The 22006-nt window shown below is 37.2% G+C and overlaps 2 protein-coding genes across 12 annotated transcripts in view; one reads left to right on the top strand and one right to left on the bottom strand.

Moving 5' to 3' along the window:
- Positions 1–3596: 3596 nt before the first annotated feature.
- LOC126969912 (serine/threonine-protein phosphatase 2A regulatory subunit B'' subunit gamma-like) lies at positions 3597–15604 on the top strand. Its single transcript, XM_050815538.1, has 7 exons — positions 3597–3953; positions 4939–5290; positions 6738–6909; positions 8293–8481; positions 13002–13138; positions 14486–14699; positions 15272–15604. Exons 1-7 carry the CDS (start codon positions 3815–3817, stop codon positions 15491–15493), a joined length of 1425 nt encoding a protein of 474 aa, XP_050671495.1. The 5' UTR covers positions 3597–3814; the 3' UTR covers positions 15494–15604.
- A 1697-nt stretch (positions 15605–17301) lies between these two features.
- The window catches only part of LOC126969874 (5-oxoprolinase), a 60576-nt gene continuing 55871 nt past the window's right edge, over positions 17302–22006 (bottom strand). The window contains exons 30-32 of one of the 11 annotated variants that reach the window (XR_007730492.1): positions 18214–20468; positions 17608–17708; positions 17302–17506 (exon numbers count right to left, since the gene is read on the bottom strand). Coding sequence is in view for 1 of the 11 variants with exons in the window: in XM_050815459.1 (XP_050671416.1) it covers positions 20325–20468 (144 nt within the window). In the remaining 10 variants the exon portion in view is untranslated. Of the gene's footprint in view, positions 20469–22006 lie in introns of all 11 variants that reach the window. The other 10 variants (XR_007730484.1, XR_007730483.1, XR_007730485.1 and 7 more) reach the window with 10 other exon arrangements.

Below are 22006 nucleotides of genomic sequence, written 5' to 3'. Positions count from 1 at the left end.
ACTTTTTTTTCTTAATTAAATTAGGAGTATTGTGCCAAGCGTTATGTTGAATCAGTTTTACAAACTTTTCAACTTCTTCATTTAGCTGTTCAGGTATCTTAAGTGGAACATTTAAATTTATATTATTATCTAAATCTATTTTAAAACTTCCCAGTTTGTATATTTATTTACAAGGGCTAAATTATTTTCTTTGAACAAGATATTGTCACTTATTTCTATGTATATAGGAGAGTGATCTGAACTTATATCATTATTTTGGTACGTTTTTATGTAGCTGGATGCTACATTCTTTATAAAAAACTCAATCAGGTCGGGTACTTTGTTCGGTTCTGTTGGCCAATATGTCGGACGTCCTGTAGATGCTGCCTCAAATTTCATCTCTCTTATTGCACTTAATAATTATTTGCCTTTTATTGTCGTCAACCTGGAGCCTCAATATGTATTTTTGGCATTAAAGTCACCTCCTTATATAAATAGATTACCAAGGCTTTTTAGGAAGTTAGTATATTGGTCTTTTTTATCTCATACCTAGGTGGACTGTAGATTGCAGATATTCTTAGAGGACATGTCATTGTTTTCAAACTAATTGATACAAATTGAATTTCTTTGTCTTCATGTATGGTTTCCTGGTAATGGGAAAGGTTTTCCTTTACAATAACGGCACTACCACCTCTTGCTGTATTATCGGGATATAAGGCATTAGATAGTAGATTTTGTAGCCTCTGAATTTAATAAATGAGTGCGTCGTAAAATGTGTTTCGGATATTAGACACACATCAATATTATCCATATAGAGGATTACCTGCAATTCATTTTGATGTTTAAGTAATCCATTTGCATTCCACGCCATTATTTTAAGCGGTGTATTCATTTGTTTTGTTTGAGCTTAGCTATCATAGTGCTATTTTCAATTTTTATCAGCCTTTCATCAAACGATAACATAAGTTTTAATATATTATCAAGTTTATCATCTGATTTAGAAGCTTTGTGGGGTACCTCGGTTATTTTTATTATGTTTGCAGTAACCTTGGCATACGTCTTATTATTACACTAGTGGACCCAACAGACGTTGTCCTGTACACATGTTTTAAATTTGAAAAATCGGTCCAGGCGTTAGGAGCAGTTCACTAACATACACATGAGCAGGAGAATTATATTATATGGGCGGAATTGAGAATCTAGACCAATCTCAAATTCACTGAAACAAACAAAAAAGTCATCAAAATCAGTCCAGCCGTTTAGGAGGTAGTTTAATTGTGAATCTAAACCATTTTCGAATCCACCTGAAGACACACACCAATCTCAAATTCACTGGAACACACAAAAATATCATCAAAATCGGTCCAGCCGTTTAGGAGGTAGTTCAATTGTGAATCTAAACCATTCTCGAATCCACCTGAATACACACAGAAAGTTTCATTAGAATCGGTCCAGCCGTCTAGGAGGAGTTCAGTGACATACACACGCACACAAGAATTATATATATAAAGATACTGTATTCGTATTTATCGTAGGCTTATAATTAGACTTACTTGAGCTCTTTTGCACTTCACTCCTGTCGTTTTGTTGTGCTGCAATCTCTGTTCATCGTCAATTTCGAGGGTGTCATTCAGCAGGAATATCTTAAATTATTACTATGAAGCATGTAAATTTCAGATTGGTGAAAAGAAAGAACAAATAAAGACTTATAAACAAAACCAATTGTTTTCCTTGAAAATCCTCATTTATTTCAAAATATAACTGATTTTCAACTTTTGTCGAAAGAAAGGTCCGTTTAAAATAAAATAAAGCTACAGATAAAAAAAATAATAGATTGTTTCACTAGCTTTCAGATAAATTCACTGTAATGGCAGTAACTATAAGCATTCTCTTGACGCGCTCAAGCGCGCGTTTCATTCGCGCGACAAATTGGCGATTTCCAACAATTAGAGAACGCGTAACATAAAAGGTTAAATGAACGTTTAGGGAGTATGCAATGTATTATCGATAGGTTGCCTATAAAAAATGGTTGTCTCACGTTTTGTTACCGGCAACACTGTTAGACGATTATTACAAGCACCGTTCTCAGTTCACACCGGGTGATTATGAACCCGATGAATTCGGTCACTGGGTCAATGATTCAATGAACTTGAATCTTTGCACATCAAAATGTGATGTAACCATCCCGCGTGCTTCAAGTACAAAGACGCTGGTCGTTTGTCGGACTGAACAGAAGCGATGTTGTCTTGTTTCCTCTTCGCTTGTCGTGGTGACTTGCAACGCGTCGGACGGCCCTAATGCGAAAGAACGCGAACGGGCAAAGGGTAAGGCACAATCTATCGATAAATAGTTTCTAATAAAGGGAATAAAACCCGATACAAAAAGTTATTTAATTTTAAATAATTAGCGCACAGTGTTTCTAAAAATATCGTAAAAATCCTTAAAACACTACGCTAAACTTTTTTTTTGTTGGGGATGACTACCCTATGAAAGTCGTTAAAGTTTGTGAAGATGATTTATTTTGGCGCGACAAAATGTTACCGAAGTTGAAAACATTTTACTATAACTGTGTACTTCCCAAGTTGATCGATCCCCGTAAAGCACGATCAATGCCATTGGGAGAGATGTTTTTGTAATTTTTTTTCTCAAACTTTTGTAACTAATGTATTTTTAACTTTATAATATATTATTAATTTGTGGACTCTTTTTGAGTGTTTTCATTTATAATCAATCATATAAAAAGACCATAATATCAAAATTTTACTCACGGCTTATCGTTTTGGGTGCCGACAACTTTCGGACCATTTGGAGGTCAGGGTTCGTAATTTTGTCCCATCTACTATACTATCATACCCAAAGCCGTGTTAAATGAATATAGTAATTATAAACAATAACGTTTTTTAATGTCTTACATGCTATGAAATACAAAGCAATCAAACTTTTTATAACCGTACCAACTTACCCGTTGCTATTCAAGATTTCTTTAAATGGACAAATGAGCGTACGGCACACCTGATGTTAATTGATCACCGCTGCCCATGTTCTCTTACAACACCAAAGGAATCACTGGAGCATTGTCAAGCTTCTAAAAAGGTATACCGGCTGTATTTTAAAGATATTCATGTCAAGTAAGAAACTTCTATGAAAACGGCACTGTACGCCAGACATCCTGATAGTGGAGATCATATTTTAATTTGTGGCTAGTCGTGCTAAAGTGGCAGGAATCAGGTCAAGCAGTTTTTCTGAACACTCCCAGCAACGCCGAGTGATCTAGTCGTTCACATAGCACTGGATCCCCGACAATTCGAGACCTTTGCGTTGCAAGCGGTCAATAGGTTCGAGCTGATACTGGAGTGTCGGACCAGAGATGACAGCAATACAGGCAGTATGCGTGTTCCTGCGCATTTGGAGAGTGCTAGAATCTAGGTCAGCTTGAAATTAAATAAATTATCAAATAAAGACATTTGGATATAAAAACATTTATTTTAATTTGTAATAAGGATCAAAATAAGTTTTTACTAACTTTTTACTAACTAGAAATATGTTTATTTTCTCTGACTTGTCATTTTGACAGTGACATTTTATTGTTTACATTTTTGATCTCGAATTACATTTCCGACTTTATGTAGCTAACTACCACCTAGTTTGTTTTGTTGTAAAGTGTAAACAAAGAAATTAGCATACCTAAATCTAAATTAAATATATGTCTTATCGATAAGGAAAAAATTTGCGTAACATATTTTATTAAAGAAACAAATAGTTCGTTGTGATTGTATGGTAGGCGCGAGTGATTAGTGTGATGTAACTTGTAGGAGCGAAATATTTATATTTTATAATGTCTGATTTAAAAACTGAGACAAAAAGCGTTGAAACTTGCCCTGTTTCAACCACAAGTGTTGCTCTTGATGACCACCAAATTAAGCTTAACAATGAGTTTAAAAATCGTTTGCGAAAGTATATCAAAAAGCTAGATGGTTAGTAAAAAACTTATGGGTAAACATAATTATTTTATATAAAACGCTTTTCAAAACTATAAACACAAATTAAATTTTATAGAGATTAATTTTAATTAGTTTACTTACCCTAACTCATTTAACTGAAACTATTTATTACCAAAAATGAAATTACAATACAATGATTGGATTATTCACAGTCCTTCATTTTTTCCAAATTAGATGTGTGGGCTGTCACACAGAATACTTTTCTGGTGACCTCAAACAGTTTACCTGCAACCTAATCAGACTACACATCGGCTTAATATGCAATAATGTGTATATTATCACCGGACACTGTCCCTTCAACAAGCCTCAATTTGCTATATATGTGAAACAATGATACAAAACATGCATCATGACAGGTGAAACACCAATGTACTTGCTTACTAAGTAAAGGAGTGTTGCTGAATGGTGGGTACAAATCCTCCAGATCTCCAGCATCACTTTCTGATGCCTGTAGCCAGCGCCGGATTTAAACTTAATGCCGCCCCTGGGCACCGGAAAAAAATCCGCCCCAATACTGGAATCTTACTTTAACTTATGGTTTATATATTTTATTTTTCAAGACTAAAATAACTAATTTTTTGCAGAAACTTTATTATATGTTATATATTCTAAAAACATTAATAAATATTTGTTTTTTTCTAACAATTATTAATTTATCACTAAGGGTGACTCATAATTATATTACATCAATTTTGTCACAGGCAAACACATCTGACTTTTTGAATTGCTAATAGGTCAATTAACCCTGGGCACTTGCCCCAACTGCCCCTAGTGTAAATCCACTGCTGCCTGTAGCAGTCTGAAGAGGCTGCTGATTACTGGGATGGTCTGTGTTAGTTTAAACATATACCTACTTAAATTTGTCACATCCTTACCAATTAATTTTCCTTGTATATAGAGAACTTTAAGTTTGAGCATTCGATTAAAACCTAAATAAAATTTTAATATTATTGTGCAGAAAGTGGAACTTCCCTTACAAAAGAAGAAAGCGACAAAATAGAATTGGAAACATTCAAACAATTATATAAACCAAAATTAGACGGCAAAGAAGAATCTTACAGAGCTATTCCGAAGTTTTACTTTAAATTGCCAAAACCAGACGATACATTGGCACAAAAGCTGAGGGAGGAGACAAGAGCTCAGTTTTTACAAAAGAAAAGCAAAGAGCTTCTGGACAATAACGAATTGAAACATCTCTGGAGCTTGCTAGAGAAATCTAACGGCAGTTATAGTATGTCTAACAGTGAAGATCTTACATTAGACTATGTTCAGTTCAAGAAGATCCGGAATGAAGCTGGGCCTAAGTATAGGTGGGTTGTTACACATACAGGTATTATAATTTGGTATGTTTTTTAAAGTGATAACCCTCAATTGTAGGATTAATACATAAATAAAATTTTATGAACAATGCTGTAATGTAGATCCTATAGATCAGGGGTGCTCAAGCTTGAACTGCTGGTGATCTACCACAAAATTGTTAGACTACCATCGATCGGCTCTGAGAGGCTTCAAGTATGCGTGGTGAAGGATTGTCGTCTAGATACAGTGTCACGATGACAAAGATATTAGTTTTGCGCAAAATATGCATTTTTTTAGTCAAGGTAAGTGTAGGTCTGCTCCTAAATGTCAATGAAAAAATATTAATTATTTTTCAAAATTGCGAGTTTATTGGTTCTTACAAAAAAAACGCGTTCTAAAGTTGTAAGCTTAACGAAATAGTAACTTTGGATGTTGAAGCGTGACACTGCATGTCTGAGCATACTTTTAATAAGATGGTACGTAATTACCGATTTTAGTTTATTTTACCGGATTTTTTTCTCGAGATCGACTCAAAAAGCACTCGCGATCGACCGTTTGAGCACCCCTGTTATAGATGGAGCCACAATCTGAGAGTTGAACAAAGCATACAAGATTTTATGACGGTACGTCACTTGAACGGTTAGCTCAGTTGGTTAGAGCACTGGCACAGAATGCCAGAGATCATGGGTTAGAGACCCGCACCATTCATAAAATTTTGTTTTTCAAATTTTATTTGTGTATTAATCCCAGAAGCGAGGGTTATCATTTTAGAAAATTGCTTAGATTTACAAGAGCAACATCTCAAGTCAATTTTCTAATATGCAAATATTAGGGTTGAGCAGGTTATCAACTGTAAAGTAGATCCTGTAGATGAATCCACAACCTGAGAGTTGAACAAAGCATACAAGATTTTATGACTATACGTCACTCGAACGGTTAGTTCAGTTGGTTTGAGCACTGCCATGGAACACCAGAAGTTGTGGGTACGAGTCCCGCATTGTTCATAAAATTTGTTTTTCTGGCTGGAATTTTGATTAGAGTTTGTCTACTACAAATACCACCTTAGAATTAAAATATTATAGACATTGTTGTATATATATATACAAACAAATTGTGCAAGAGAGAACATCCAGTAGGAGGCACCTTTGCACAGGATGCCGGCTAGAGTATGGCTACCACAACGGCGCCTGTTTCTGCCGTGAAGCAGTAGTGTGTAAGCGTTACTGAGTTTCGTTGTGAAGGGCGCCGTAGCTAGTGAAATTAATGGGCAAATGAGCCTTAACATCTTATGTCTTAAGGTGACGAGCGCGTAATGCTGTTCAGAATTTTTGGGGTTTTTCAAGAATTCTGAGCGGCACTGCATTGTAATGGGCAGGCCGTATCAATTACCATCAGCTGAACGTCCTGCTCGTCTCGTCCGTGGTCTTTTATCTTTCAATGTCTCTCAAATGATTGCAGACCTTACTTCAAAGCAGAAGTGTTTGGAAGGCTTCAAGCGGCCGAAGGAGGCATTGGCCGAGTTCGTGGTGTGTCTCTCTTCAACTACGTCATGCGCCGTGTGTGGCTCCAGCAAACCAGAATAGGGTTGTCTCTGTTCGATGTTACTGGGCAAGGATACCTCACTGAGCATGTAAGACTTTTGAACCATAATTCCTTGCAACTAAGCTGTTAAACCCAATAACATACCCAATATATAAAGAACGCAAACTGAAGCGAAATCACTTTCGCTGTTTATTTATTTTATACTTTAAAAAATAGCACGAGTCAATTATCTTATATCTTTAAACGAGCAATTCTTGTATATATATATATATAATCTGAATCTCGGAAAGGGCTCCAACGATTTTCATAAAATTAAGTATGCAGGGGATTTCGGGGGTGATAAATCGATCTAGCTAGGTTTCAATTTAAAAAAAATGGTTTTTTCCATGTTTGAATGAGAAATAGCTACAATAACATTAGAATACAAAGGTAAATTTCGCCACTATATACAAGACTATTATAGCTTAGATGGGACATTGGGTGATCCGGAAAGCAGAAGACCCCGGTTCGAATCCAGATTCCTATTAGTTTTTTTTTTGTTCAAGTTTTGTACATTCTTAAAAATCCGAGGAAGGCTCGGTCGTCCGGATATTAATATTAAAGTAAGTAATTAAACAAACATATTACACAAATAATGGTAAACTAATATAAAATTTACTGTAATAAACAAACAAATAGACATCCAAATACCGTTCATCCATTCCTATCACAAAAACGCAAGGAGTCTTTTAAAATCGTCTGCCATCCATCCGCAAATATATCACAAGCAGGGTTGGTTTCGAGAAGAGTGTTGAGAATTGAGATCTGAGAGAGACCTCGGTATAGGTGAGATGTGCCGGACTCGCGAACAATCTATGCCTGTGCCTCAAACAATTTTTTTTTATATAAGGGACGAGACGAGCAGGACGCTGATGGTAATTGATACGCCTTACCCATTACAATGCAGTGCCGCTCAGGATTCTTGAAAAACTCAAAAATTCTGAGTGGCGCTACAACTGCGCTCGTCGCCTTGAGACATAAGATGTTAAGTCTCATTTGACCAGTAATTTCACTAGCTACGACTTCCTTCAGACCGAAACACAATAATATTTACACATTACTGCTTCACGGCAGAAATAGGCGCCGTTGTGGTACCCATGATCTAGCCGACTTCCTGTGTAAAGGAGCCTCCCACTGGTAAAGTAATTGTCTGGTACAAAGATTATATATAGGTCATAATGCAAAGTCGGCGCATCTAAGTATATCACCTCTAAGAACTTTACACGTAACTGTGAGCTGCAGCCGCTTTCGCTGAACCTCGAGGGAGTTGTAACTTGAACTAGAAGCTCCTCTAGCGTTCCGTCTTACCTACTGAGCCAACCGTTCGAGTGACGCATGGATCGTAAATCTTGGTATTCGCCGCGGATTCGAGTACCGCATCGTACAAAAAACTGTTTCAACAGCTTTTTTTTTAAATTAACTTGGTCCACAGGATTTGGAGAGCTACATCGCGGAGCTGGTGCCTTCGTTGGCAGCATTAGACGGACTAAACTCTTCCTTTACCTCGTTCTACGTGTGCACGGCAGCCCGGAAGTTCTTGTTCTTCCTGGACCCGCTACGAATCGGCCGGGTCCGGATACGGGACGTCCTCTCATGCACATTCCTGGATGATCTATTAGAGGTCAGTGTTTGTCGTATATATTGTCCTTCCTTCTATCGTTTAATACATAAAACGCTAATAATACATAAAAATCCTAATTGAATAGAGTTTATTTGACTATGATCATAAACAGTTAACTTTTCAATCATTTGCATATCATAAATAGAACTTCATAACTTTTTGAATCTTAATCTTTTTTCGCTTACATGTAACGAATTTTTGTTAATGTAAATTAGGGTCGAGACGAGCAGGACGTTCAGCTGAGGTTAATTGATACGCCCTGCCCATGACAATGCAGTGCCGCTCAGGATTCTTGAAAAACCCTAATAATTCTGAAGCGGCACTAAACTACAACTGCACCTTGAGACATAAGATGTTAAGTCTCATTTGCCAAGTAATTTCACTAGCTACAGCGCCCTTCAGACCGAAATACAGGAATGCTTACACATTACTGCTTCGCGGCATATATAGACGCCTTTGTGGTACCCATGCCCTAGCCGGCTTCCTGTGCAATGGAGCCTTCCACTGGTAAATAAAACTTGCATATGCAAGGATTGTCACAAAAACTTGCTAAATGATGTTAACTTGCAGCCATTTACCGTTCATGTAAAGTAAATAAGTACTATAAATTAATAATATTGGTGATTTATTTCACTAATTAATTAGAAAAATCTTGATGCGCCATGAGTAAACCGAAATCAAATATTTTTATTCAAAATAATATTTAAAATCACTTATTGAACGTCAAACACCTATTCGAAGTAGTCCTAACCCGAGAAGAACGGGCGCGAGAAACTCAGCGGGTTTTAAAAAAAAAATTATTAAAGAGCCTAGACGGTGTCCGTTCAATTCCGAGTCAGTCTGTGGCATCATTAAGAAAATTATATGAGTTATAATGTAACCTTTAGATACCTTTCCTTTAAATTTCGTAACACATTTGTTTTGTAAATTTTCTGTGATCATGTTGTTAAAGCAAAATTATATACGTCGCCCAATAAAAGACTTACTAACTCGACTTAACAGAGTAGTAGGCACAAAAGATTATGTTTGTTCCTCGTGTTGACTTTATGATTGTCTCAGTATCTAGCAAATTCCTTAATGTGCTTACAGAACATTATCAAATAAATCATTTCTTGTACGTAACACGCCAAAACGAGTACCGTAACGCAAGCGCACAAACCGGTACCTCGCGGGTAGGAGGAGACGTCTTCATTACCACATCCTACTACAATAATTATATTACTGCGCCTGTCATTCTGATATATTAGGTGAAATTCTGTAATATTTTATTTTTTTAATCTGTAGTTTTTTTATTTATGTAGTGATAATAATGGAAGGAAGTTAATATATGTTTCTTACTCGTGATAGTTTTTATTAGTATAAAATAAATACATAATGACGTTCTGTACGCATATAAGGACACATTAGTCGCACTCTGATAGCACAATTTTCTCCTTAGTCGTGTGACAGCTGTCCCTGTCAATAATATACTCATATAATATACAACAACAACAACAACAACAACAACAACAACAACAACAACAACAAGAACACCAACAACAACAACAACAACAATAATAATAATAATAATAACTTTTATTTCTCACCAACAACCAAAATTACAATGTAGCGAAAACTTAAAAATACAGGGGATACATAAGTTTTGGTTGTGGATCGCTGGTGCCTGTGGTAGGTAATAAAATACCTGTATTACTGGTCACCAGGATTCCACTTTTACACAGTGACTAAAAAGCTTGAAATTCCAAAGGATAGAGGTAAATGAGTGTGTGTGTGTGTGTGTGTGTGTATGTGTGAATGTGTGTGTATGTGTATGTGTGAGTGCTTTTTTTTTTTCTGAGGGGAAAATACTATTACGTATCGTGGGGTCAGGATGCCAGGGACCCCGTATGTCGGACTCGGTCTGGTGACCTTTACCGCTGGTGACTAAAAAACCGCCTCTTTCTTCTGTTCCCTCGTTGTTCCCCGCGGGATTGCCGTCAAGCATTTCTTCACGGGGAGGGACTTAGCTGTTAGCAGCTACTTCTACTCGATGCTTGACTTATTTGGGATCTTTCCCTCTCTTGGGTGCGTAGCTCCTTTAGCACTTCGGTTGCATAGCCGTTTGTAGCATCCCAAGCTTCCTGTGATTCCAGCAGTATGGTTATAATATTTTCTGGCTGAATCCTGATTGTGCTTTTTATCGCCTCTTCCCATTTACTTCGGGCAGCTTTAAGTCGTGGACAGACAAAGAATACGTGCTCCGCGTTTTCATTGGTCCCAGTGCACGTAGGGCTTTCCGGAGAGTCGTCATGCTTAAACTGGTAGAGGTATTCGCGAAAGCAACCATGTCCTGAAAGCATAATTAAAAATCATTGTGTGAGATAGTACCCAACTTTTCCGTGTTTGCGGTTTAACCATACTTCTACTTTTGGTATAAGCCGATGAGGCCATCTACCTTTACTTGAGGCGTCCCAGTGAGCCTGCCAATGACCCAGGCTCCTTTTTCTTTCCTTACACCTCAGTTCGGTTGGAGTCAGGTGGGAGCTATCTCTTCTGAGGTAGTGAAGAGACCTTCGTTCTTCGGCGAGTATTTGTAGAGGTAACATACCAGCGATGATACACACTGCGTCCTCGGAGACAGTTCGGAACGCACTTGCTACCCGCAATGCACTTAGTCTGTACACAGATGCAGCTTTACGCCGAGATTCCTGATTAGTAAGTGCATTTGACCAGATAGGAGCGCCATACATCAGCACTGATGTAGCTACTGAGGTCAGCAAGTGTCGCCTTTTCTGTTTTGGTCCTCCGACATTTGGCATTAGTCGTGACAGATTGGCCACCACTGCTGTTGACTTTGTTGTTATGCTTTCTTGAAATTAAGACGGTGTGTGTGTGTGTGTGTGTGAGAGAGAGAGAGGGTGTATGTGCAAACATGCGTACGATAGGGTGTTCTCGGTTTATAGGTGTGCTAACTACCCAAGACCTCCAGAAGTCTCTCTGTGTGACAGTAATCTTGCAAAAGGAGCCATTCGTGTGCAGTTGACCGACATTTGTACATGTTTAGACCATACAAACATAATACCTTGTGTAGCTTATTATAAAGGTACGGTCCCAGAAACAGAAAGAAAATGCGGCTAAATGATGTCCTTACCTTCGTAGATACTGCCACAAGATGATTGCGGCGAGTAAACTCTGGCCTAAACTCTGTTAAAGGGTGCTGTTTGATAACAATCGCCAATATGAAGAGTTGCCTGACTGTCAGAACTTGGCAGTATTCATAAAGTTCTGTTGTGGGATACAGACGAGGCTTAAAACATACCTTCAAGACAGCCCTCTGTGCACGCTCCACCAAGAGAAAGTGAGATTTTGCAGCACCACCCCATGTACGAATGCAATAATTCTAAATAGTTTGGCATATCGCTAGATATACCATTTTCATAATGTTAGGATCGGCAGAGTGACGTAATCGCCGGAAAATATAAATAAGCTTACGTACTCGGCCTGACAAGTATTCTACGTGGGGCTTGAAAGTCAAGTTTTGGTCAAGAACTACCCCCAGATATTTGATAGATGTTACTTTTTCAATGCAGCGAATACCAGCTGAAATTTGACCGTCATTTGGTAAAACAGTGATTTGTAAGGAGTCTTTGTCTTTATGGTTGCGCATAGAGAAATGGATCATTTTAGTTTTAGGTACGTTTAAGGTCAGCCGGTTTTCTTTAAGCCTTAAATTTATTCCCTTTAATTTATTTGCTGCGTTAAATCCATCTTGAGCAACACTATACGTCCCGGACAGCGTTCCGGAAGAAAATACCAATGCTGTATCATCTGCGTAAGAAAATATTTTTCCATTATATAATTTAAGATTGCATAGGTCGTTTACGTATACTAAGAACGAGCTTGGGCCAAGAATGCTCCCCTGAGGAACGCCACATTCAATGGTAGTTTCTAAACTTGTATAAGGGCCAATCTTAACACATTGGGATCGACCGGTTAGATAGCTTTGAAACAGGGATAATTGGTTTCCTCTTATACCTAACGAGTCCAGTTTGGATAGCAATATCGAGATCGAAACCGTGTCGAACGCTTTCGCAAGGTCCAGAAAAAGTGCTACACATTTCTGTTTATCGTCAAGTTTTCTGACTATGTGATCCACTAAATTATGTGCAGCATCAGCAGTGGAGCAATTCTTTCTAAAGCCATATTGGTTTGCAGACAGGAGATTATGTGACTCTAAGTACTTAGTGAGTCTAATATTAATAATTTTTTCCAGTACCTTAGACGTCGCGGGCAATACAGATATTGGTCTGTAATTTATAATTAGACTTCGATCACCTGATTTGAAGATAGGGTGGATAATAGCCCTTTTGTAGGCCGAAGGAAATATTCCCGTTTTCAGGCTCATATTACATATATATGTAAGAGGCGGGATATCTGAACCGAATAAATATCTTACATTGCTGGTTATTGACCAAGAATATTTTAAACAGCTGAAGTAACCTCAGCAATGTATAGAACGTCATTGTAAACAATTGTTATAGCTGAGGGGCGAAGATTTGCCAATGGAATTGCAAGAACAGAACTGGTTCAGCGCTGCGTCCGCTCTTCGCCTTTATGGACAGTATCTCAAGCTCGATAAGGATCATAATGGCATGCTCAGTATGGACGAGCTAGCTGGGTAAGACTAAATATACTTTTAATCATTTTACGATCACATTTATCTTCTAGAGAGGCTTTATAGAAGGAGGCTTTTTAGATTTCATCATCATCATCAGCCGGAAGACGTCCACTGATGGACAAAGGCCTCCCCAAAAGATCTCCACGACAATCGGTCCTGCGCTGCCCTCATCCAACTTTTCCGACGATCTTGACCAGATCGTCGGTCCATCGGGTGGGGGGCCTACCAACACTGCGTCTTTACTGCCCCAACGGCCATTTATACTTAATAAAACATGATTATTTTCAGACTTTAAGGATAGCAAATTGTGCTCGCAAAAGTTTAAGATGTATTTAAAAGCAAAGCAAACTCTTTGGAATGTAACTCCAAAATATATGAACGACCATATTATAAAATAAAATTTACCTTAGATAATTTATACTATATAAATAATGATCCTGGATAGAGCCTCTCGCTGTTAGGCATCGCATGACACTTGGCCAGTTGTATTACTTTAGTTTTCATTACAGCTACGCCTTACACATACACGTTAGACAATTTGTTTTAGTGTGTGTGCGCGCGCGTTTGCTGAAAGTATAGGTTAACAGTTCGACGCTATTTTTACGTCGTATTCATAACTGTCTATCTAGACATAAATTATCTAAGAAAATTACTATATAATTGAATTTATTCATTTAATATACTGGGGGGATCACGCCATTCTCAAGATGCATAGTCATTTAAAAAGTCATTTATGCTGCACACCTTTACCATACAAACGATTTTTAATAACACAATGCACATTGTGTTAGTAATTAATACAAAAATATTTTGTACATTGGCCAGGCCAGCTTTTGAAAATGATAAAAAGTGAAAAAAATAATAATAGTAGGATGAAACTAAGTGGAAAGTGGAAGTTTGAGGTTATGTGTTAAGTTAAGCAAAAGTTGTAGATCTTTTTATAACCTACAACTTTGCTTTTTCCCCTTTTTATCATAAGACTTGTAGTTTCGCCGGAAATGGAGATAAACGGGTTTTTACCCTTAAACCCCCCCCTCGCACTATTTTTTTCCACTTCCCGACCTCGGATCGTCTGTAATTTATTTTTCCTTCCATTTTTGTTATATTCTCTTTCTTTTCCAATGCAGCGTCGACACACTTCCACTGCAACTGTTGACGAGTTACGGCGCTACTCTGCCCGATTACTGTTTGAATATTTTTATATTATTATAATCATTATTCGTAATTTGTCCTTAGAAGCTTAGAGTTTGTTTCTTTTAAAGTTTTATTATTTCTATTTAATTTCACAGTAATTATTTAGATGTAATAGTTATGTCTGTAGTGTTAATGTGTGTCTGTTTCGTTCAGCTACGGCTCCGGCACACTGACCCGGGTGTTTCTCCAGCGCGTGTTCCAACAATGTCTCACCTACGACGGAGAGATCGACTACAAGACTTACCTGGACCTGGTGCTGGCTCTTGAGAACAGAAGGCAGCCCGCGGCGCTCGCTTACTTGTTCCGAGTGCTGGACATCAACTCGCAGGGATACTTGGACGCGTTCACACTGAACTACTTCTTCAGGGTAAGGCAGAAATTTTAAGACCAATCATTCTCCAAAGAACAGACGACAATCCATTAAGTTTTGTATATTTTATATTATTAGAAGGAGCTAACAGCCAAGTGGTTCTCCTGGTCTTCCAAGCTACCACAGTCAATCTGGACGTAGGTATAAATGATTTAAGGTTTCATACAATGTTTTTGCCTCCTTTGACACTGTTTTGATTTCAAACTCCACAAAGGCATTTATTTTTCTCAAAATTGATTCCTTTAGAAATCTTTTTGATTTCATTTCTAATATACTAGATACTACTACCGCTTCGAAAACAAATGGCGTTCTGAGAGAGAAGAAGCGGCACAACAAACTCTCCCAGCATTCTTTTTAATAAAAATATACAATATTGTACAGTCATTTCTATCGCTATAAAATAACCATAATCTAGTCCCAGGCTGTCCGACCACTTAGATATTCAGCTTTGGAGTAATAGGATTTACGACAGAGCCATTTTTACGATTGAGACATTATTATAAAAGTGTATACCCTTAAAGCTATTATGTATCTTATCAAGCCTACTAGAATTAGTTACATACTTCCAGGGTATCCAAGAGCAGATGATAGAACACGGAGCTGAGCCTGTCAACTTCGAAGACGTGAAGGATGAGATCTTCGACATGATCCGTCCAGAAAACCCGACACGAATCACTCTGCATGACTTGATTAGAAGTGGCCGAGGGCATACGGCGCTGTCCATCCTACTGGAGCTGCATAGCTTCTGGGCTTACGAGAACAGAGAGGTGTTGGCTGCTGATCACTCTTAAGGATGTGCTTGATTACCATCTCTTTATCCGCGGATTTCCGGGAGTGAAAAAATCTGTATCTCTAGTAATAGATCCGATCGATTCTTACTATTAAAATTTATAATTTTTTAATTTTTGTCTTCTTTATCTATTTTATAATAATAATATTGACACACTCTTACACAAATTATCTTGTCCCAAACTAGGCATAGCTTGTACTATGGGTACAAGACACTGATATATTTAATACAATATACTTACTAAAACATACATAAATACATATAAACATCCATATTCATCATATAAATGATTGCACCTACCGGGATTCGAACCCGGGACCTCTCGCTTAGTAGTCAGGGTCACTAACCAATTTAGTTAATGATATATATTCTCATTAAGGTTGCTTTGTGTTACTCAATAAATTTTAAGAAAATAAGGGACGAGACGAGCAGGACGTTCAGCTGATGGTAATTGATACGCCCTGCCCATTACTATGCAGTGCCGCTCAGGATTCTTGAAAAACCCAAAAATTCTGAGTGGCACTACAACTGCTCTCGTCACCTTCAGACATTAGATGTTAAGTCTCATTTGCCCAGAAATTTCACTAGCTACGGCGCCCTTCAGACCGAAATAGGCGCCGTTGTGATACCCATAATCTAGCCGGCTTCCTGTGCAAAGGAGCCTCCCACTGGTTGCTTTGTGTTACTCAATAAATAAGTTAAGATCCATATTCGACCTAGACATTAATAATCCTCACGGTTTTTTAATTTATTTTATGTTGTATCTTAAGATGTGTATACATTTGTATCTGTTGGAGGAGAATGTGGGCGGCGGTGATCACTTAATATCAGGTGACCCGTACGCTCGTTTGTCCTCCTCTTACATAAAAATATTTTTCTCATATAAAAACCTATGCCTCGTCATTAAAAGCTATAATTTAATATACATGTCAAATACGCCACCCGTCTATAATATATTCAAACTGTTTGAATCTATTCACACAAAACATAAAAAGTTTCGCACTTCTAAACCTTACCAACACTGTAGTGTCATATTTACGGCCGATCCCAATATACTATCTACAGATAGAGATAAATTACTACCTTAGATAAATAATCTGAAGCTGTCCCAATATACCCGATAAGTCATCCTTATCGTCTTATTTTGGGACGCATGAATTGCAATTTCCATACAAACTTTATATCGCTGGTAAGCTATACGTCGTCCCATTGACAGACAGCGAGGATAAGGTGAGTTACCTTCGATAAGTTTATTGGGACAGAAAAGTCAAAGATAGTTACGATTTTTATCTCAAGTAAGAGATAGTCTGAATATCGGGAACGGCCGTTAGAGGGTAGGACGAAATACAAACATTTAATGAGCAGTGGCTATTATCTCCTGGACCTTTGTCACGATTATTGCCAATATAAGCCGTAATATATATTAATTCAAACCAAACAAATATTAATTATCGTTACGGGGAAAGTGTACCAAGAATACTGGCAGCTAATGCTGCAATCCGTGTTGGATATTTAGGCTGATCCGTTGACCGAAATAACTGCCAGCGCTTGGGTTTCCAATAGCCCTATTGAGGCGCGTAAATAGTGCATTCTCCGCGCCTCTAAGTCTCACGGGCTCAGTTCTTGACACCAAACAGCACAAAGTTGTTTGAATCACTGAGACCGACATATTTGCGACGCTTGCTGTCTTCAGCAGTAATGATATTCTATTATTATGTAAGATTAATTATATTCGATTCAAAACACAATTATAGGTAAGGGTTTTTATTGTCAACTGTTTAAAGGCACTTTAAATTCAAACACAACACATTTCAAAATAACACATATAATTAACACACTATTAATATATAAATACAACAGATTTGCAAAATATAACATCTAAAATATAAAGACTTTAATTTGTGCTCTATTACCTATGCTATAGATATCACAATTACTTGTACGCTATCAAACCATTCCCAACAGATCAAATATAACATCTAAAATATAAAGACTTTAATTTGTGCTCTATTACCTATGGTATAGATATCACAATTACTTGTACGCTATCAAACCATTCCCAATAGATCAAATATAACATCTAAAATATAAAGACTTTAATTTCTGCTCTATTACGTATGCTATAGATATCACAATTACTTGTACGCTATCAAACCATTCCTAACAGATCAAATATAACATCTAAAATATAAAGACTTTAAATTGTGCTCTATTACCTATGCTATAGATATCACAATTACTTGTACGCTATCAAACCATTCCCAATAGATCAAATATAACATCTAAAATATAAAGACTATAATTTGTGCTCTATTACGTATGCTATAGATATCACAATTACTTGTACGCTATCAAACCATTCCCAATAGATCAAATATAACATCTAAAATATAAAGACTATAATTTGTGCTCTATTACGTATGCTATAGATATCACAATTACTTGTACGCTATCAAACCATTCCCAATAGATCAAATATAACATCTAAAATATAAAGACTTTAATTTCTGCTCTATTACGTATGCTATAGATATCACAATTACTTGTACGCTATCAAACAATTCCCAACAGATCAAATATAACATCTAAAATATAAAGACTTTAATTTGTGCTCTATTACGTATGCTATAGATATCACAATTACTTGTACGCTATCAAACCATTCCCAATAGATCAAATATAACATCTAAAATATAAAGACTTTAATTTGTGCTCTATTACCTATGGTATAGATATCACAATTACTTGTACGCTATCAAACCATTCCCAACAGATCAATAAAGATATATTATTTCGTAAAAATTCATAACTATTCATCAAATATAACAATTCAAACATAATTAAAAAAAAATATTGAATTAGGCGTTACTTTGCGGAAAACCATAATTATACAAATGATTTGAGTTTTCTTTAGTCTTAATTCCGCCAATATTTGACTTTAAACAATTCGACACGTGTTTCGCCTCTACGCGAGGCATCCTCAGGACGTCAGACTCATGAGTCTCGTGCCAGATTTTGGCGAGACAACACGTCCTGTCCTGTGTCGAATTGTTTACAGACAAATATTTGCGGAATTAACACTAAAGAAAACTCAAATCATGTGTACATAATTTTAAAGCTAATGTTCGCTTTTAATGAATAGTTAACAGTGGAATCTGTTCGACAGTAAAATAGACTAACTCATTAATAATAATAATAATTGATTATTTGCATAATGTGTGTATACAAGTTAACAAAATAATGCAACACATTAGCCACAAAGGGCATGCAAATTACATTACCTCCATGTCATTATATAATAATAAAATTCTAAGATTAGCACATAATATTTCATTGTTTTTTTTTTATGAAAATAAGGGACAAGACGAGCAGGACGTTCAGCTGATGGTAATTGATACGCCCTGCCCATTACAATGCAGTGCCGCTTAGGATTCTTGAAACCCCCAAAAATTCTGAGCGGCACTACAACTGCGCCTGTCACCATGAGACAAGATATTAAGTCTCATTTGCCCAGTAATTGTTACATTATATTAGCATCTACACAAAATATACACGTCATATACATATTATGTAGTCAAAGTTAAACACAAGATTATAAAAAAAGAAAATCACAAATTTAAAAAGTCGGATACAGCATAAAAATTGTAACTAATTAGCCATTGATATAATTGAGTTTTAAAAAGACCGACATTGTATTGATAATTAAGGATTACTCGCATATCCGATTTCAAGAGGCACCATCTCGTATTATAAATGTAAATATAACAGTAAGTTCAATTAACATGTAATAAAATACTAAAACAAATAAAATAAACCTTAATTATTGGTAGCAACAAGATCTTATGCTTATCATATTCATAGATTTAAACTTGTTAGAGTTAGAGATAAAGTACTATCTGAAGCTGTCCCAATATAACCGATAAGTCATTCTTATCGCCTTATATTGGGACGCGTGAATCGCAATTTCCATAAAAACTTCTATCGCTGGCTATACGTCGTGTCATTGACAGACATCGTGTACGGATAAGGTGAGTTACCGTTGCTAAGTTTATTGGGACAAAGTCAACGATAGTTACGATTGTTATCTTAAGTAAGAGATAGACTGAATATTGGGAACGGCCGTTAATAACTATATATACAAGTAATGGAGAGATTTCTATTGGAGTCTTCTCTTGAACTTATGTAGCGACGTTTACACAATGCTGGATAAAATAAATCAATGTCTGAATTTTGACCTGATTGGGTATCAAAATGTAATGTAGGTACCATCGACAAAATTGATTCATGACCCACTGTTGATAAATCTTTTAAAATCATATAACCTAGGTCTTAAAGAATCATTAAGAGAAAAATTTAAAGAAATAAACATTTTGACTGTTGCTTCTCAATACATTTTTGATAATGTTCTGTATGTTCATAACCACATTGAGGAATTTTCTAGAAACTGTGACATTCATAATGTTAATACGAGGAACAAACATAAACTTGTAATGCCTACTACTCGGTTGGGTCGAGTTAGTAAGTCTTTTGTTGGGCGATGTATGTGCTTCTACAATATGATCCCAGAAAATGTACAAAACAAATGTGTTACGAAATTTAAAAGAATTGTTAAAAAACGTTTGTGTGGGAAAGGTTATTATAGCATAAACGATTTTCTTAATAACACCACGGACTGGGAATAAAGCGAACACCCTCAGGCTCTTTAATTATAAATGCTTATTGTACGATATCACATTGTAATCCATATTTTATATTAAAAAAAAGGCCTGCTGAGTTTCTTGCGCCCATTCATTATAGATGTTAGCAGCAGCAGCGATACCTCGGTGTTCATATTAGTTGGACTCTTGGGCGCTCTTGTACTCATAAAGACTTCCTCGCTCAATAAACTTGGTGTATGTCTGTTTGTTTGGTTCTTCGGCACAATTCCCTGGGGCCCCATAGCCTCCGCCACCGGGAGAGCTCATTATGTACTTATCCTGGAAATGAATTTTAATTTAATGTTTTTTTTTCATGGAAAAGGATGCCAAACGAGTGCACGAGTCGGGTCACCTGGTGTTAATTGATCACCGCCGCTCACATTCTCTTGCAACACCAGAAGAATCACAGGAACGTTGCCGGCCTTTAAGGAAGGTTTACGTGCTTTTTTTTGAAGGTACCCATGTCGTATTGTTCCGAAAACACCGCACAAGGAAGCTCATTCCAAAGCTTTGTTGTACGTGGAAGAAAGTTCCTTGAAAACCGCACTGTGGAGGAACGCTATACATCCAGATGGTGTGGATGATATCCTAACTTGTGACGTGTCGTGCGAAGGTGGAATTCGGCGGCGGGAATCAGTTAAAATAGCTTCTCGGAACACTCCACTCTAAATGCGGTAGAAGACACACAATGAAGCGACTATTTCGTACGAACGTACGAAAATTAAATAGAATTTATCTTCCATAGTGCATTTCCACATACTGGCCTTCTTTGGGCACATGTCCTCCTCCTAGAAGACACACAATCTGTTGTGTCTTCTGTTCTATGTATATTTGTAACCTTACTATTGTAAGACTGTTTTGTTCCCGAATAAATAATTGGCGATGGTGGGGATGATATCCTAATTTGTGGCGTGTCGTGCGAAGGTGGAATTCGGCGGCAGGAATTAGGTGAAATAGGTCCTCGGAACACTCCACTCTAAATGCGGTAGAAAACACACAATGAAGCGACTATTACGTACTAACGTTTCGATACACCAGGAACTACAAATTAAATAGAGTATATCTTCCATAGTGCATTTCCACATACTGGCCTTCTTTGGGCACATGTCGAGACGCGGTAGTCACTCCATAGAATGTCGTTTAGGGTAAAGTAGAAGACCGTATAGAAGGTCACCTATGCGATGGACCGATCAGATCAAGTCTGCTGTGGCCGGCCCCGTGCATGAGTGCACTCGAATGACCTCTAATAGAGAGAGATGGCGAGAAATTGTGAGACGCATAACATCTGCCCCTATTAAAACTTCTTGACAATCACGACCGCTCTGTCAAGAGCGTATTGACCGCGAAGAAAAAGATACACATATGTCATAAATATATTTAATCACAAATAAAATTTGAAAAACAAAACGAATCCGGGACTCGAACCCACGACCTCCGGCGTTCCGTGCCGGTGCTCTAACCAACTGAGCCAACTGTTCGAGTACCGCCTCGCTATAAAATTCTGTTTGCTTTGTTCAACTCTCAGGTTGTGGCTTCATCTACAGGATCCACTTTACAGTTGATAACCTGCTCAACCCCAATATTTGCATATTAGGAAATTGACTTGAGATGACTGATCGTCGATTTTTGTTTTTCAAATTTTATTAATGTATTAATCCTAGAAGTGAGGGTTATCACATTAAAAACATAACATATTGTTTAGATTTACAAGAGCGACATCTCAAGTCAATTTCCCACTTTAAGCATGCACATTGCCTGTAGGCAGTAGGCAGATGCAATCGACCTATTTAGATTATCAAATACCTCAACAGCCTTTG

The sequence above is a fragment of the Leptidea sinapis genome, chromosome 19 (assembly GCF_905404315.1).
Source record: "Leptidea sinapis chromosome 19, ilLepSina1.1, whole genome shotgun sequence".
In the NCBI taxonomy this organism is placed as follows: Eukaryota; Metazoa; Arthropoda; class Insecta; order Lepidoptera; family Pieridae; genus Leptidea; species Leptidea sinapis.
Note: the sequence above shows the minus strand (reverse complement) of the source record. Positions and strands in the feature narration are given on the sequence as shown.

Bases quoted from the DNA above. Each gene is read 5' to 3' on its own strand.
- LOC126969912 (XM_050815538.1), top strand. From the start codon at position 3,815: ATGTCTGATTTAAAAACTGAGACAAAAAGCGTTGAAACTTGCCCTGTT. The intron at 3,954-4,938 runs GTTAGTAAAAAA...ATTATTGTGCAG, and splicing joins GTATATCAAAAAGCTAGATG to AAAGTGGAACTTCCCTTACA. The intron at 14,700-15,271 runs GTAAGGCAGAAA...ACATACTTCCAG, and splicing joins CACTGAACTACTTCTTCAGG to GGTATCCAAGAGCAGATGAT.